General features: G+C 38.7%; 2 protein-coding genes across 2 annotated transcripts; one reads left to right on the forward strand and one right to left on the reverse strand.

The window, feature by feature from the left end:
• The first annotated feature begins 641 nt into the window (after window positions 1–641).
• dnajc21 (DnaJ heat shock protein family (Hsp40) member C21) lies at window positions 642–7,905 on the forward strand. Its single transcript, XM_056403022.1, has 12 exons — window positions 642–1,053; window positions 1,627–1,720; window positions 1,867–1,990; window positions 3,335–3,466; window positions 3,682–3,986; window positions 4,083–4,249; window positions 4,591–4,684; window positions 5,351–5,536; window positions 5,627–5,675; window positions 5,806–5,945; window positions 7,029–7,116; window positions 7,295–7,905. The coding sequence occupies exons 1-12, from the start codon at window positions 957–959 to the stop codon at window positions 7,454–7,456; spliced, it is 1,638 nt and encodes a 545-aa protein (XP_056258997.1). The 5' UTR covers window positions 642–956; the 3' UTR covers window positions 7,457–7,905.
• Window positions 7,906–7,994: 89 nt separating this feature from the next.
• Window positions 7,995–17,724, reverse strand: LOC130186197 (alanine--glyoxylate aminotransferase 2, mitochondrial-like). The gene is made up of 14 exons (XM_056403029.1): window positions 16,374–17,724; window positions 15,338–15,426; window positions 14,419–14,609; window positions 14,177–14,300; window positions 13,981–14,075; window positions 13,480–13,573; window positions 13,051–13,144; window positions 12,110–12,210; window positions 11,805–11,897; window positions 11,439–11,571; window positions 10,222–10,310; window positions 9,897–10,046; window positions 9,184–9,282; window positions 7,995–8,572 (listed from the first exon to the last, which is right to left on the reverse strand). Exons 1-14 carry the CDS (start codon window positions 16,468–16,470, stop codon window positions 8,471–8,473), a joined length of 1,551 nt encoding a protein of 516 aa, XP_056259004.1. The 5' UTR covers window positions 16,471–17,724; the 3' UTR covers window positions 7,995–8,470.
• Between the last annotated feature and the right edge of the window lie 296 nt (window positions 17,725–18,020).

Genomic DNA, 18,020 nt, shown 5'->3' on the forward strand with positions numbered 1-18,020 from the left:
TTCTTTTTCTTCTTCTTTTTAATGGAAGTTGGCAACCAGCGTAATAGCTGTATTACCACCACCTTCTGCCCCGGATTGCTCAGCCCCTGATACAGAGTAAAAAAAAATGTACGTATGTATGTGTTTGAGTGTCTTCAACGGCAGCTACAGCCACGAATGCAAGTCTTCCTGTCTTCACTAGAGAGCACTGTGGGATAATCAATCCCACTTTCTGTACTTGAGACCCACTTGTGCACTTGTCTATCAAACTACATCGGGAACAACACTGAAAACTGGGAAATAAAATAGAGAGTAGTAGTCAAAGTGCACTTATCGATATTTCATTAACGATTGTTAATTTACATTCTAATAGTTTAGGCTGGCTGTTGACACGAATAATAACAAGAATTATCGTATTATTCTTGACCATCAGTCAATCATTGACAATGTTGCAAAACAAATGCTAACAACATCAACAAAAGCTAACTGGAGTCAGGAGTTATCGAACATGGAGTCGAGTCAATGAAACCAGATTGGAAGTATGGGTTAGAGCTAGTGACTCGTAAAAACAACGCATTTTGAATTTGCTATTCACAACGGTAGAGGGCAGCAATCCGCGGTTATGGCGTCAAATCTGCCAAAATTATGAAAAGAAGAATTCTCGCGAGATTTAGCGATAGCAGCGAAGACTCTCCTGTTCGTGGTATATATATATATACATAGTCCCAACAAGTAACTTATAAGAAGCTGTTAAGTCAGTATAAAGAACGTCGCACAGATTTGAATATGTAATACCCAAAAATTACAATATTGTCGCTATTACCTGAGAAGTCTGGATTGTTTTAAAGATGAAGTAGAGATGCTGCCCGGTCGCTAATATGCTGCAGTTAGCTACATGCTAAAGTTAGCCTCGTCTGGGACAACAATTTTCCGAGTATTTATTGTAGTGTCAGGTTTCTATTCACAGTTATCTAACAATGAAGTGTCACTATGAAGTATTAGGTGTGAAACGAGACGCAGGAGATGATGATTTGAAGAAAGCCTATCGTAAACTAGCATTGAAATGGCATCCAGGTAAGTTGTGGTAGAAACAAGGAGTGTCTATGATGTTCAAGCGTCATTACTGCACTTGAATGAAGTCCTGAATTCACCCTTATACTAAAAGGTGTTATAATAATATTTCCAGAAAGTGAAGTTGCTTAAGGAAAATACCATCCACTGCAATTGTAGTTGTCTGTATAGGTGCAACGATCAGTTGATTGACAGAAAATTAACTGTTATGTTCAGAAGTTGGACAGGCAAAATTAGACATTTGAAGACATCAACATGGGCTGTGGAAAATTATAATGGGCATTTTTACTCTCTTCTGACAGACAAAACGATTAATCAACAGATTTATCTGTAATGAATGTAGCCCTACTCTGCAACAATTCTTCACATATCGATTGCATTGTGTGTCTTTAGTTATCCAATTTGGCTCCGCTGGGTCACTGAATGTACCTTTTGAAAACTTGCCCTGTCTCTAAAAGAAACTGCCTTGCATAAACATTAGGATGCTGTTAACACAAACCTTACAAAGTTATCAATACAACTTTAAGAAAGGTTATTAATTAACAATAGCTGTGGTTTCCTTCTAAATATTTCCAGATAAAAACTTGGACAATGCTGAGGATGCGGCGGAGCAGTTCAAGTTGATTCAGGCAGCTTATGAGGTCCTGAGTGATCCACAGGAGAGAGCTTGGTGCGTTCAAATTCATCTCAGTAATAGTTGTGAAAATAATCTCTCAACTTTAGCAGGACTTTGACTGCAAAGCTCTTTATGACTCATTAGAGCCTTACTGTTTTATGTGCAGACTGTGGCAGTGTGGGTTATGTGTGTCTCTGCAGGTATGACAATCATAGAGAGGCTCTGCTGAAAGGAGGACTGAGTGGAGACTACGAAGATGACAGCATTGACCTGCTGCAGTACTTCACAGTCACCTGTTATTCTGGCTATGGAGATGATGAGAAGGTTAGTGTTTGTGCTTGTATGTGAGGATCATGTTACAAAGTACAAACAAACGGTTGCATCAGACCTTCAACAAGGTCTTTAGGATGTTTTCAGACCTCTTCTTCATACCAGGAAAGTGACAACACAAGGAGGATTTCAATCTGCCAAAAATAAAACTTCTTTCAAACTCCCCGTGGAGGATACATCAGATATTTTACCATGTAATATTTGGTAAGGGAAAGTCCCATAAAACATCAAAGCTAGTGAATTTAATAATGTTTCCACCAAAAGGTTTCTTTTGATAAATACCCCTGTAATCCCTGAAATGTTAAGATGCAGAGAGATGAGATAAGTGTGACTGACCTATGAATGACCTAGAAATAGAATCTTAAATTCAAAACATATACAACACAACTTGATGGGATGTCTCCTGAATCCAAAAGCTCCAAGTGCCCCAGGACTCATGGCACCACACAACAAAATGATAGACATAGTCTGTCCTTGTCTGACGAGTGTACAAGTTCACTGGCAAGAAAAAGCAAGTGAAGCCTTTGGAATTACCTCCTAGAGCCCAGACCTTAATCCAGTAGAGATGCTGTGGAATGACTCAGAGAGCCGGTCACACCAGACATCCTGAGTATATGTCTGAGCTGAAGCAGTTCTATAAGGAAGAATGGTTCATAATTCCTCCTGAACATTGTGCAGGTGTAATCAGCAGCTGCTTGAAGTGCTTGTTTGAGGTTATTGGTGCCAAAGGAGGTTTGAACAGTTATTAAATCCAAGGGGTTCACTTACTTTTTCCACTAGATCTGTGAATGTTTAATGGTTGTGTTCAATAAAGACAAAGTTTATAATTGTTAGTCTGACATTAGCTGAAGCACATTGTTTGTCTACACTTGTGACTCATATCACATTTTATGATCAATTAATGCAGAAATCCCGGTTGTTCCAAAGGGTTCACACACTTTTTCTTCTCACTGATGAGCGAGGAATGAGATTATCAAAAGACTGATAAAAAGCAATAACATTTATGTCAGCTGCAGGACTGTGGGGAATCTAGAAGTTATGCCTCACTTAAAAAAAGACATCCAGTCTTTTCAGTGTGCATGAACACACAGCCAGTTTACCTAAAGCACACAAGGAATAGTCCCAAGATTTCATGAAACCCAGGTAGAACTTTTTGGTCTAAATTCCATAAACCAAGTTTAGCACAGAACCTCTGGAGGCCACCGCATCAACGACAGCAATTGGTGTTCAGGTTGGTGGAGGCCGCTTCATTCTTCGGGATGACAGAAATTATCAGCATCTCAACATTATTTAATATTCTCTCTTTTTTTTTTTTTTTAATCCACTTTCTCTCCTCAGGGTTTCTACACAGTTTACAGGAATCTTTTCGAGTCCATTGTTAAAGAGGAGATGGAGCAAGGCAGGGTGGAGGACGAGGAAGACGAGGAGGAGTTTCCTCCCTTTGGAGACTCTCAGAGTGATTATGATACCGTAAGCCAGCTCCACACTTAAGACACTTGTCTCCAGGTTGTTCCTTTATTTGATGATGTAAGAGTTCTTTATACAATTCAATTACATGACTAAATTAGTAAGCAAGTTTTTGTAAAAACAAAAACTAAAAAGTATCAACACTAAAATATTAATAGTGAACCAGTAAAAAAGGAACATAACTATCTACTTAAACAGCCTCTGTTTCCATATCACAGGTCGTACATGTGTTTTACGGCTACTGGCAGAGCTTCTGCACTCGTAAAAACTTTGCCTGGAAGGAGGAGTATGATACGAGGCAGGCCTCCAACCGCTGGGAAAAAAGGGCCATGGAGAAGGAGAACAAGAAGACCAGAGACAAGGCTCGAAAGGAGCGCAACGAACTGGTGCGACAACTAGTGGCTTTTGTTCGCAAGCGTGACCGACGTGTGCAGGCCCACAGGAAGCTGGTGGAGGAGCAGAACGCTGAGAAGATCAAGAAGGTGGAGGAGCTGAGGCGGAAGCAGAAGCTCAGCCAGGCAAAGTGAGTAATGGATAGATACTTGCGTAAATGTGACATTTATTTCCCTCTATTGTTACTTCATACTCACAACACAGTTTTTTTTTATGTCCATCTAAGACTGGCAGAGGAATACAAAGAGCAGAGCTGGGCGGCCATGTCTGAACTCGAGAAGGAGCTGCAGCAGATAGAGGCTCAGTACGGAGAAGAGTTTGGAGATGCATCAGAGAGTGAGGAAGAAGAGCAGGATATGGACACACGGGAGAAGAACAGTGAAGAGGGAGGAGGTAAGTGAGACAGCGTGTAAGAGACGTGAGCTTCATTTATACTTCTGTGTTAAGGGGTTATGTTGTACTATCTTGTGGTTTTTCTTCCGGTCTGTTTCACTAAATAAAAAACCATTGAAGACACAGCAAAACAGGTGTAGTTTATGTGTGAGGTTACATTTTATTTTTTAATTTTTATTTATCTCAAGCAGGTAGTACTTGGCATACACCATTAGGCAAGACATTGATGTTTATAGCAGTCTCCACAGATTTGAATTGAAAAGTGATGTTTATGTGAAGTTGTTGTGTGAAGTTTTTGTGAGCCTTTTTTCCCCACTGTAAATATAAATATCCTTTCACAGATGCAGACCAGCCTGACGGAGATGAACTGACAATCGACTACTATGATGACCTGTACTGCCCAGCCTGTGACAAATCCTTCAAATCAGATAAAGCGTGAGTATCCTCCCACGCTACACGCTAATTCACCTCGCTAAGCTACGAATGATTTTAGTGACATTTAATCAGCACAGGGGCCAAAGTTTAAAGACTCCAAATGCAGTGATTAAGGGTTCACAACCTCAAATGTATTCACTTTGATTGATTTCAGCACCGCATTAGAAAATCACACTGTTTGGCACTGTTTGATGTAAATTATAGGAAAGATTTGAAGTAGTAAACAGACTGCCTAAAACCTTTTGGTAATTTTCACCACTCCATGATTGCCGCTGGTGTGGACGTTGCTGACTCTGTTTGCCTTTTTGCTGTGGGTGGGGAAGGGATTTTTGCTCCTTACAATGCATCTGAAAAAAGGAGAAGAGCCTGAATGACAAGACCTGCCTTTGCCGTTGTTTACACGTGTTGATGGAATTTTCAGATAGATTTGAGATTTCTTACTCATTACTAAGTGGCATGAATGGCATGTCAGTTTGAAATGATTCATTGCCATGGGTATAATTCCTTTAGCTAATTTAGCTTTTCCTTGAAGGACCATCAGTAATTATTTTTAATGATTCTGTTAATATTACAAATCTGTAAAGGGCTTTAATACAATTCACACACTTAAATCTGTGTTCCTAATGCATTTACACCGTCAGCATTGTTTTCCTTTCTTCTCCATAGTATGAAAAACCATGAAAAATCCAAAAAGCACCGGGAGATGGTGGCATTGCTGCGGCAACAGCTGAAGGAGGAAGAGGATTCGCTTGGTTTGAACCTCAACGAAAAGCAGGGAAGAAATGAGGAAGATGAGCAGGAAGAGGAGGAGGAGGAGGAAGTTGAAGAGGAGCAGGAAAAGCCAAGGCAAAAGTATGTAACTTACTTTTCACCTGGTTGTCAGGGTGGTCAGAATTGAGTCATTTTTTTAATGTAACTTTTTTTCTGTTCCCCCCTACACAGGCTGTCCAAAAAACAAAAGAGGAAAAAGAAACAGAAGGAAGCAGTAAATGTGAGTAATATCTTAATCTTTTTTTTTTTTCTTTCAACAACTGCTTGGTTTGGTTTACTCTAAATGCCTGTCAAGTTAACCTTTCTTAAAAGCCTTCTCTGTTTTCTATTCATGCTCTCCTCTTCTGTAGCGGACTGCTCCAGAGGAAGAGGAGGAGAAACCAACACCAACACCAACACCCACCACCTGCGAGGAAGATGCCCCTGAGAAGTCAGCAGACCCTACAGAGCCTGAGAAGCAGGATGATCTCCCTCCCACAGAGGTCAAGAGGTAAGTCCAGGTTTTTGAGATGTCCACCTCTGTTTTCTGACCAAGTGTTCTTCATGCTACCAGGTACAGTCACTCTGTATGTCACTCAGTTGGTTCTCTGGTTTTGCTCAGAAGTGACCATTTTGCTAGTGAACCTTAAGTGATGCTGCAAATTAAGTCTTATTCGACCAACCTACCAGCTATTAATGCTATCGGACAACAGTGGGACAACGGTATCTAATTACACACCATTATGCTCAGAGACAGAAAAAATGTCAGTTGGGTACAATTGTACATTGAGTCCTTATTTTGGCCACTTTGGGGCAGCAGAAGAAGCTGAAAACAAAATATCTGACATAATCACCTTGAATACCTAGCAGATATTGGCATTCATTAGGAGTTGTCTGGCCAGCCAATGAATCTGAGTCCTCTCTTTTTTATGAGGAAAGTGTCTAGCTGTCTAACTTGCTAGATTTTCCACTACACTATGTTCCCTAAGTTTGTGGGTCGTAAAACCAAAACAATGAGCTGAGAGACATTAAAATGCTCCATTGAGAATGTAGAGAACTGCACACTCGGTAATAATTCCCTGTGGATTCATCACAACACCTTTCGATTCCCATTGGTTCATATTTTGATCTATTGTTAATGTAAAAATTTGAACTAATGCAGCTTTACAAACTAAAAGAACTTAAAATTATGCCCCGTCATTAAACCTGTGAATACCAGTTAGCTTCTTGTTCCCGGAGTCCCTGCTTGCTTCAGATTAGGTTCCTGTTTTCAGATAAACAAAGAAAGATTTAAAAACAATTTTAGCCACTCTACATTTAAATAAACTTCAAACATTCTTATTTAGTTCTTGACATAACATTCAAAACAACGGAAACAAGCTTTTTGGAAAAACAGGAACGTCCATCAGATCAAAGATTTTAGAAACTTCTCATGAGCATGGAGCATGACAGAAATGCCAATCAGTCAGTGACAGTTTTGAGCAGGAGCACAGACAAGTGACTCCACTGTTTGAGAGTTAAAAAAAAAAGTGATAGTTTTTGCCTCGTAAAATCTTATTTTTATTTAATCGTCACCTAAATGTTGCCTGAGCAGCTCCGGGAAGACGAAGGGAAAGAAGGGAGGAGGAAAAGACAAACCGAAGAACGTCAAGTCAAACACAGGAGGAGAGCAGTTTCCTGAGGTTTGTATTGATCTTTTTCAGTGTCAATTTAATCATTTTTATTATTAAAAATCTCTTCTGCCTATACATGTCTCCACATTTGATAGTTTAACATTTTTTTTTTGTGTTGGGTTTTTTTTTCCCCCCCCCATATTTTTTTTTACATTACTTAATCACACATCTTCATTTCCACCCCCAGAAGGAAGTAAACCTCTGCTGTGTGACCTGTAACAACGAGTTCCCGACGAGAAACAAGTTGTTTGACCATCTGAAGACCAGCGGCCATGCCATTGCTGTCTCCTCAAATGCTTCTCACAGCTCCATGAGCAAGAGTAAAAAGGACAAGAAGAAAAACAGATAACACATCATTATCTGGGCAGATGATGAACCTGAGAGTTTGATTCAGTAAGGACACAAGAAACAGCACTCTGAGAAGTCTCTCAGGAGGGAGATGAACTATAAAAATAAAAAAATAAAAAAAAGCCTTTGAAGTGGACCTTAATGGACTGGATTGGCTGACCAGAGAGCAGATAGTTTTTTTCAATTACTCATTAAACATGTTCAGTGTGACAGCTGTGTATGCGAGAGATTGAATCTTCCACATTGGACTGACTAAAATGTTCTGAGCAGTTTTCCAGTATCTTTCACAGTAACTTATGAATGATAAAACAGATACACATTCATCCCCATTATCAAATACTTTACTGTTTTAAGACCCATCTCTCTTTGTTTGTCATGAAGAGCTCTGTAGTGGTATTACTGCATCGTAAAAAATAAAGGTGATACTGCACGTTGGTATTTATACAACAACACTTGAATGATTCTCATTAATGCCTCTGATCATTATGTTTAACAATAAACTATGTTGGATTTGTCTGTTCAAAACATGCAACTGTACATGTTATATGCTGTTTTTATTGAGAAACAAATTAGAAAACAAATTTTACATTTAAGCAAATATTTAAAAGCACAAATATTTTTTTCTTTTCAAACAAGATAATTATTACTTTTATTTATATATTTATATATAAATATATAGTTGGTAACAGTGTTCAGCTGCAGACTGACTATAAAATCATCCATTTGTGTTCATCACAATAGTGTTTGTTCAGTGTATTGAATGATTGATTCCTCACTAAAGGGGAAAAAAGCAATAAAGCAGGACCGACTGCTTCACGTGTGTCTTGATAATTATAACTTGCAGATTATTAAGTGTTAAAAGTTCCTTTTTTACAGAAGGAAATAGTTTTCCACAACAGCAAAGTCATTATCAATTACATTTTCTCAGTTGCAGTCACAGATTTAAACAAATGCAGGATTCATTGCTGAGCGGGTGTCCAGGTTTGGTCCTTGGCATTGAGTTACTCCACTGACCTTATTTTCTTGCCATGTAGCTGTGGATGGCTTTGTTAAAAACTGCCACAAAGAAATCTACATCCTCCTTTGTGATGCACATGGGGGGTTGGACGCGGAAGGTCTGAAGTGGTGAGAAAACAGAGGATAAGAGGGGAGATAATGTAGCACCACACAGACTGGTTACTAGGAAATGTGCGTAATCGGCCCAGCTGCTTTATTCTGTGGTACATACTTAGGGCACAGCACTCACTTCAGACATTTCTAGCACATGTTTCAAGGTTATATATAAGGTCAATATTTATTAGACCGATAAATGGTAAAGTAAATCACTGTAAAGAATAATAATGATGATGGTAATGATGAATAAGGGAGTTTAAGTTCAGGTTCTACACTTCCCTCATTAAACCTGAAATCTAACTGTACTGAAATAATAATCTAACACAAACTGATTCATGAAATATTGCAACTTTTTTCTGACTTTTTCTCATAAAATTACAACTTTATTCTGAAATTAATTCAAATCAACACATTTGTATTTATATAGCCAAAGATCACCTTCTATCCTTAAAGCCCAGGTTTTGAGGAGGAAAAATGCTATATTGTGACTTTTTTCTCAACAATTCAAATGTATTATTATAAGAATTTTTCCTAAATACTATGTTGTCTTATTCTTAAACCCTGCGAAACATAAACTGACAGAGGGACAGGCTACTTCAAGGTGAGTGCTGTTACCTGTCCGTATACTCCTCCTTTCCCTATCAGGACCCCCATGTCCTTTATGTCTTCAAAGAGTTCACTCATTACCTCCGGAGGCAGTGGGTCTCTGCTGGCCTGTGGATGATAGACAAGAGGTGAAAGTTTGGATGAGGCTAACTATCAATATGAACACTGTTCATCTGCCGGTGTCCAAGACATTAAGCACTTGCTGCCAATTGACCTGAGAGGCATTAAATCTGGATGTTGGCAGGACCAAATTCTGCACAAGCTCCAAGTACGGACCAACATTGGCACAGTCAAGTGTTTGTAGATGTTTGCAGGAAAAAGATTTCCACTATTAGTGAACTACATTTAAAATTTCCAGGCTAATAATAGCAGATTGGTAAAAAGCAGGTAGTTGAAGAGAGTAAGCAAAGTCAAGTCAAAATAAAGCAATTTAAACAGTTAGAGAGGCCAGAATGCTGCTGCCAAAATCACTGGTAATATGTAAGAATCTCACAAACCACAAGAAAAGCTGCAGCATCAAAGAGGAAGAGAGGGAAAATTAGACCCTAACCAACACTGACTGAAAAGCACAGCATGATATTTACCTAATGGCACTGCTACACTCAGAAGAAAATTGTATCAAAATTGAACATTTCAAGCTTCACCGCATTATGTGCTGCAGACACACACAGCATGTGAAACGTGAGGAAAGGTGAGTGTAACTGCTGCTACAAACACAATACCTTGTCTTTGACCATCTCCACACCGATCTGCAGGCCTTTTCCACGGACATCACCGATGATCTCATACTTGTCTCTGAGTTTGGCCAGCTCTGTCATCAGATAGGTGCCCACATGCAGACTGTTCTGCTGTGTTCCATCCTCTTTGATAGTCTGTCAAGTAAAAGAGTCATATTCTAGTTATTATTCAGTGTGCTGCAGAAATTACAAAGCTTCAGTTTTCCAATGTAGTTGCATTAATAATAGGCAGAAATAAGTTGGATTTGAACAAACTGAGCTCTCGTGCTAAAGAACAGCACTGATGTAGAAAGAGAAGATGGATTCTTACATCGAGCACTGATGAACCAACTGCACAAGCCATGGCATTTCCTCCAAAGGTGTTGAAGTGGAACGCCTTTACAAAGGACGACGCAATTTCTGGAGAACACATGAATAAACAAATTCATACCTCCACTCACTGCTGCCTCAAATTAAAACTATATTTACAAATGATTTGTGTAAATATCCAACTGTTTTCATGTTGGTTTATGAACCTTTGAATAAATGTCACTCAGTGACAGTGAAATAGAAAACAGTGGGATCTCTGAGTGAAGTAATTGTTAGTAGCCCACATCTAAAGGCTGATTATTAAGTGCTATGGCAACTAGCTACCTCAATAAATCACACAAAGAGGAACCTGTGATCACACACCCACTCACAGAAATAACACATTCAGCTGTATTTGTTTAAGGATCAAATGACAGAACTTGAAATCAGGTGTGACGGGATTACTGAAGCTCAATGCATCGAAGAGAGAGCAGATGTATGTATGTATGTATGTAATGTCACCCAAATCTGAAGATCATCTTCGTTGCAGCGAGTATTTAAACCCATAAAAAACTCATACAAAACTTACTATATGTCCAAACAATTTTTCTTCATGGGACCATATCACCTATTGATCAATGAATTACATTCACCTGAGTCACATTGTGTATTTCATGCAATACTTTCCCCGGGGAAGACTGAAGAAGTCTGTCATGGAGTTGAAGGGCACCAGTGTTATGACATTGACTGATCATTATCTTTATCTTTTGGTTGCTGGGCAACTGATACTGGGGACTGGGCCATCTAGACTATAAGTATCTTCACAGCTGTCTTTGAGACAATTAATTATTTCTTTTTGGAATAACTTTTAAGTAACCTGTGGAAACACTGTCTAATACTAAGAACTAAAGAAGGAAAAATTCTTTCACATCAGGTCGGTGCAAACGTGAAAAAAGAGGTGGAGAGCCAGTGCACTGTACAGTCAACTGAAGTGATCAACCCTATGATTATTCTGGTACATGTATTACAAAATGTACCACAGGTATTGGTGAGTGGCTTCCAGCTGTAAATGAACTATCAGTACATACAGAAAACATTTTACCAGACCAGATGGTGGAAATAATAAGGAAAAGATTGACCGCTCAGCCTCTTTTTTTAAGCGCATTTGATGTTTGAAGGAGACATTTGCAGGTTCTAAAAAAGGCTTTTTCTCTTTTACCTCTTACAGCAGTATCTCACCTGGTGTTGTAACAACAGCTCCTATTGGGAATCCATTACCAATCCCCTTCGCCATTGTAACCATATCAGGAACGATGCCATGACCTTGGAAACCCCAGAAGTGGCTTCCTGTTCGCCCAAATCCAGTCTGCACCTGTTAGGCACAAAATAGCTGATTATGTTTCTTTACATTATTAAATTCAAATTTCAAACCAGGCACTGCTCAGTTACTCGCCAAAAGCATCACACATTTCAATCACATTCTTGCATTGTCTTTTACGTTTATGGCTAAACAATAGAAGCCAGTAGTTCTTAGTATTGTTACATGGTGTTTGCTTCATGTCCTTTATTTTTGAACATAACATAACAACTTTCTGTGCATCTAACCTCATCAGCAATGCAGAGTCCTCCTCTCTCTCTCACAAGTTTATAAGCCTCCTTGAGGTAGTTCTTGGGGTACTGCACAGCTCCCCCCATTCCCTGTATAAAGCAAACACATTCACATCCTCATGGTCCTAAATAACACAAGCAGACACACTGAAGATGAGAACATGAGAAAACATTGAAGATGGATGGCATGATAAAAATGTACAGTTAAAGTACTCAATAAATAAAGTTCTTAATTGCAAATATCACATCGATGACGTACAGTAACTCAAGTCAATTTAATATTCCACAGCAGAATATGGTACCTGAATAGGCTCTGCAAAGAATGCAGCAATTCGACTCGGGACACTGGTAGCAAATGTCTCCTTGAGCTGTCTGAGGTATTGTTCATTTGCCATGCAATGACCTGTGAAATCAGAGAAAAAGTATTTTGGTGAAACTAATAATACACAAATTAGCAGTATTCCCAAAATAATGCCCATTATTCTCCAACAGCTAAGAGCTGAGCAGTTATTCAGTATATTGTTTAATGTCTTTCCATACAACAGTATGATGGAAAACGTCTCACATCATAAAACTGTTGTTTACAGTTTGATGTCTAAATGAATTACACATTCAATTTTAGGAAAATCAGCTACAGCATGAGACTTTAAATACACGAGAACAGGCATTTTTCTAAATATGTAAATATGTAGGATTTTGTTCTTATAAAACCATTTCAAGCGATGAGGATGAATTTATGTGAATGTGAGTTTGGATATTTCTATTTCTATTTTCTATTTTGTCTTTTCCTAAACCAAGATAATGCTGCGATCATTACCATGATAGAAATTTTGGACATATGGCCTAACACTGAAACAGTCTAATTTTATTAAACCTGGTATGCCTTATATGATAATATATACTGATATTATATAACAGTCATGCTAACATACTGACCATTTCCATGCAGACAACATGTAATTTCACTAAAGTACACTATCCTTTCAGCTTATACAGAGGTCAATATAAAATTCTGTATACACTTTAAATGTCCTTTCACCTCAGACCAAGAACTTGTGTTTTCAAAGGTCAAATATTCTTGCTAACAGCACAGGCAGTTTCTTGTGGAAGTTGAACTTGTATGAATGTTGCAAAAGGGATTGTAGTGCTTACTCTCACAGATAATGGTGGTGTATTTCCTGTTTGTGAGAAACAAGAGAGCGAACCTGAGTCTGTTGAGCCATGGATGCATGTGTTTGTGTACCTTGGGAACAGCTACACTCTCTGGTGGTCTGCACAGGAGAGTCCCTGCAGTGGCTGCCTCCCCACGGACCTCTGAACACATCAGGACACATGGTCTGTTTGTTGGGCAGAAACATAATTAGCTGGGTCAATCACATTATTCCCCGTCACCAATCCATGCAAAATGATGAAAAGTCAGAAAGCTGTTATACTCATGTAGGACTCATGAAGGACAAACAGGTGGAAGGTCAGGAATATAAAATTCAATACAAAATTCCTGTAGTAAGCTAGCACATATCAAATAGTGCTTTTAAATGTTAAATTATGTTAAGCAATTGTGTGTAGTGTTAGTTAGCAAACATCTGGATGGCTGGAGTTTCATATGTATTTTACTCTTAGATTGTATGGCTTTCTTATAGTATGAAACTGCAATGCTTTCATATATACATACATTTGTGCAGCCTGAACCAGTGGGGACGGGATATTTATATGGTGAGTTGGAGGTCAGGCCCATGGTCTGTGAGCTGCCACCGTGGTATGATCCACTAGAAGAGACGGAGAAAAAAAAGCAGCACTTAGATGAGAGAGTTTGCTTATCAATCAAGCTATCAAGCTTTGGTATGTTGAATGAATCAGGAGAATAATACAAAATCTATGACAATGACATCCATAGAGATTTTTTAGGATGGTCTCAGGGGCCTTCTTCTGTTTACTGAAGCTGTTTGCCTCCCCTGTCTATGGCCCATGAAAGGATCTATTTTTTTCTAAGTAGAATCTAGAATTAACATGAAGGACAAGCTATTGCAAAGCCAATGAAAACAAGTCATGTTATTTAAATCTTATGTAATGTCAAAAATTACTATTAAATCTTACTTTTTCATATATTTTTTACATAATTACAAAGCACATTAGGATGTCTCTCCCCACTGAAGGTTCATAAAAAGACTTGTACTTGAAAGTGATGATATCAAAGTTGCCTGTGTGGAGTCGAGCCATCAACATAGCCAGGTCGTTGGCCTCTGAGCCGCTGTTGGTCAGATATACCACCTGGACAGGGAAACACAGAGCAGCAAACATTTTGATTTTAACCTACATATTGATTCAGGCCCCAGCCCTCAGGTGATCATAATAAAAATCCACCACAGTACCTTAAGAGGATCCGGTAAGTAGGAAGCTAGTTTCTCACAATACTCATGGAGAGGAGGATAGACGTAGATGTTAGTAGTATGCCACAGTCTCTTCATCTGCTGCTCTGCGGCTGCTGTCACTTTCCTGTGCACACACACATGGGGATAGGAACAACAATGAGCAGTCATTTTTGACTGAAAACAGATCACAGTAAAACATACTATCACCACGTGACACAGGAAAGAAAAAGAAAAGATCTTACGGGTGGCAGTGGCCCACACCAACAGTAGCCACACCAGCAAACAGATCCAGATATCGCCTCCCATCCACATCCCACAGCCACTGCATGTGTCCCTGGTGGATGAACACTGGTTTCTTATAGTAGGTAATCTTCATGGTCATGGGGTTGCAGTTCTGCCTGCGAATCTCCATCATGCGCTCTTTGGACATACCCTGGATAGACATACAGTAAAGGTAGAAGTTACAGTACAGGAAGAGATGTGTGTGTTTTTGGTTCTGGGTGAAATGTCTAACTACTGGATGGATTGCCATGAAGTGTAATCCAGCCAAGTTCTTTCTGCTTCTTCAGGTCAAAAGTTTTCTTAATGCTAGGTCACACCAGCATTTAAAATGGAAAACATCTTTTGCTGGCACTTAGGTGAATTTGACATTCAAATTGACCCATAGCAAACTGTCTGGCAGTGCTGAACTTTAAGCAAGTCCAAAATTGAAGAAGGTCCCTGCAGGGGGTACAAGCTGCTCCAAAGAACAGGCATAGAAAGTTATGAGTCAGGAGAACTTGGTACAACTGTCTCTTGAATAAACGATGTGGATTTACTGTCCCATTAAAAACCAAGCTAATAAGCTCGCTCCCTGAAAGTAGCAAGGTAGCTAAGATTTAAATTTGTCTTCAAGATGCCAGAACACAGCACAAATAATACAGGACCTGAAAACATTGCTCTGCCACTAGTGGCCAAAAGCTACACGGGGTACCTTTAATTACCTGCCACATATTGTGGTATGTGTACTGTAGACTACTGCTGATAATTCAATTTTTAGTGTAATGTCACATATGCATCACCTTTCTATGACATAACAACATTTTAGATTTACTATATCCTCACAGAAAATAGTCTGAACAGTGCAGAATGGACTTTGTCTGGATGCTATAATACTCTCACCTTGTATTCCTCTGGCTTGAAATTGCATGGTGGCAACTCTGGGAGGTCTGTGGGACGGTATTTGAGGGCCGATTTCTGACATACTGCACCTGTGAAATGGTTATGATTGAAATTCAGAGAGAGGCCAAGGAAATTGTTATTTATTTAAAGATAGATGTGGCATGGTTAATTATGGTTGTACCTGCTCTTGTTTTCATGACATTCTGAATTATCTGGTCAATATTTAATCAGATTAGAACCTGGTTGATGGTTTAACCACATTAACTTTACATTGTGCAACACAGGAAAAACTATGCTTCCTGTTTTTCCCAGTCTAACCATGGTTGGAAAATGTCAGTTACAACTGGTATGACTGGCAAATATACAATTTATCAAATAGCTGTTACCCCCTGGAGAAACATGTAATGTGATCACAGAAAACAGTTATGTACAGGTCTAAACAACATGTTCTTAATCCTCACCATTTTGCACTTCAATTTGATATTATCTGTTTTATAATCTGTGTTTTATAGTTTTCTTATTTTGCTTTTTACTTCTATTTTTTATGCTTCTTTTATTTGTGTTAAGCACATTTAATATATATGTATGATAATATGCTATACAAATAAATTTGCCTTGCCATGCACTTCCTATATAATAACTCACATTTCAAAATAAATATGACTAAAAGTATTTTACAATGTGTGCAGGATTATATCTTTCTCTGAAGTCATTTTATTTGATGTAATTGCCTTAATTTTGATGTCACTATATCAGGTCTTGTTTCCATAATGTACCTGAGACAATTTGTTTATGAACAGCAGTGAATACATTAAGCAGTGATTTATACTGTAGTCTGTATTAACACATACAAACTAATGTTTATTTCTGGTTCCTGGGTTTCACTCAGACATAAATTGTAAACTTTGTGGATTATCTGATAAAATTCACCTGAATTTCTACACTCAGTGACAAACAATAAGGCTAAATAAAATACTTCCTACACAGGATGTGTATCAACAAATTATGTTTTTTGATCATCTCCATGGTAACTTACCATTTCCCACGTGAAATTTGGCCAAACCAGGTGAACTGCAAATCTGTCCCGTGAGACCTGCAGAGCGGACACTTAGACAGGATACTACTTTGTACATGTTGAGTAGGTAAAGAGGGGACACTATCCTTCTCCCTTCGCTGTTTGACACTCAGCAGCAGATTTGTCTACGGCTTTTTCTAAAAGGCCACAATGATGGGTGGACATAGCACAGCCAATGGTACCCTGACCTTACCAAACTACAATGATTTCTCTGCAACGTCACATAGATAAATATATAACTAGTGGTACCTGGTCATGAGATTTCCACTACATTCACAGAGTTTAGAGAAAAGACCAAATATGTTGGATGGTGCCGGTTCTTTCCTGTTAATGGCTGCAGAAGACGCTTGCCTCACTCTGAAGTGAGTGGGAGTTTGATATGCCTTAAGTGTGACAACCCACCCTCCTCAATACTCATACTATGCCTGCTTTCCCTCTTACAGAAAGGAAAATAGGCAAGTGCTTTGATGACCAGAGCAGCTGGTTGTCAGAGCACCTGAGAGGTGGGGGTGGCAGTGGCTGTACATAAAAACCTGCACTCATCTATACATAACTTAACACACCGATTCCTTCCACATCTCCACCCTTTACCATATTCAATCCAAACTAGTGCCCACCAGTGTGAAGAACCACGCACTACTGAGGCAGTCATAAGGCTAACGGCAGTAAAAATTTGGACATGAAATCAGTTATGTAGTTGGTAAATATGATGAGGGGGATGTTGACTTGGGTTGGGTGTGTGTCACGTTTGTTAGATAAATTAGTTTCTTTAGGAAATTTTAACCATGACAAACTCTGAATGGTCTACTTGGTTACACTGACTTGGATTTCAGGGTGATGTATATGTATGTATATATATGTATATATATATATATATACATATATATATATGTGCGTGTGTGTGTGTATTTGTGTTTGTGTGTTTGTATTATATATATCATCATGTTGTGGGGTTGTGTTCCCAAAACAGCTGTGTAGGCTGTAGCAAATTGAATTATTGATTGAATCACTCAAGTCTAATGAGGGTTGCCTCTGTGTCACTCTCATTAATACAAGAAGAAAGATGGAGGGTTTATGTTATTTGTCATAAAGCCTGCAAAAGTACACTGACTAGATGACTGAAAAGATGAGAAAAGATCCCTTTCCTTTCCCATGAATTGAGTCCTTATACTGTATCTGTGCAAGCTGACTACAAGCTACAGCCACACTAAGGCTCTGTGAAGCAGTCCTCAGACACAGCAGTACTTTGAGCTAAATGTTAATGTCAGCAGGCTAATATACATACAATGAGATGTTAACATACTGATGTTTAGCGGGCATGTTTACAATGTTTACCATCTTAGTTTAGCATGCTAGCATGCTAACCAATTAGTAATTAAATACACAGTACTGAGGCTGATGGGAAGGTCATTAGTTGTGCAGGCATTTGGTCATAGAAAAATATTTGGTAACAAAAAAATAGATCATATGGTGGCGCTTTATGAAAAGTTACAGTATCACCAAAGTTATAATTCATTCTGTGTGTTCCTTATCACAAGATAATGAAGTAATTAACATGTTATTTATGGGATATCTGGATTAAAAAGATCATTAAAGTCACTCTCAGCT

The sequence above is a fragment of the Seriola aureovittata genome, chromosome 18 (genome assembly GCF_021018895.1).
Source record: "Seriola aureovittata isolate HTS-2021-v1 ecotype China chromosome 18, ASM2101889v1, whole genome shotgun sequence".
NCBI lineage: Eukaryota > Metazoa > Chordata > Actinopteri > Carangiformes > Carangidae > Seriola > Seriola aureovittata.

Coding starts and splice junctions, on each gene's coding strand:
- dnajc21 (XM_056403022.1), top strand. CDS start 957: ATGAAGTGTCACTATGAAGTATTAGGTGTGAAACGAGACGCAGGAGAT. Junction 1,991..3,334: donor GCTATGGAGATGATGAGAAG/GTTAGTGTTTGT, acceptor TTCTCTCCTCAG/GGTTTCTACACAGTTTACAG. Junction 5,676..5,805: donor AACAGAAGGAAGCAGTAAAT/GTGAGTAATATC, acceptor CCTCTTCTGTAG/CGGACTGCTCCAGAGGAAGA.
- LOC130186197 (XM_056403029.1), bottom strand. CDS start 16,470: ATGTACAAAGTAGTATCCTGTCTAAGTGTCCGCTCTGCAGGTCTCACG. Junction 14,301..14,418: donor GGTGTGGGCCACTGCCACCC/GTAAGATCTTTT, acceptor GTGTGTGCACAG/GAAAGTGACAGCAGCCGCAG. Junction 11,898..12,109: donor TCTTTGCAGAGCCTATTCAG/GTACCATATTCT, acceptor TGCTTTATACAG/GGAATGGGGGGAGCTGTGCA.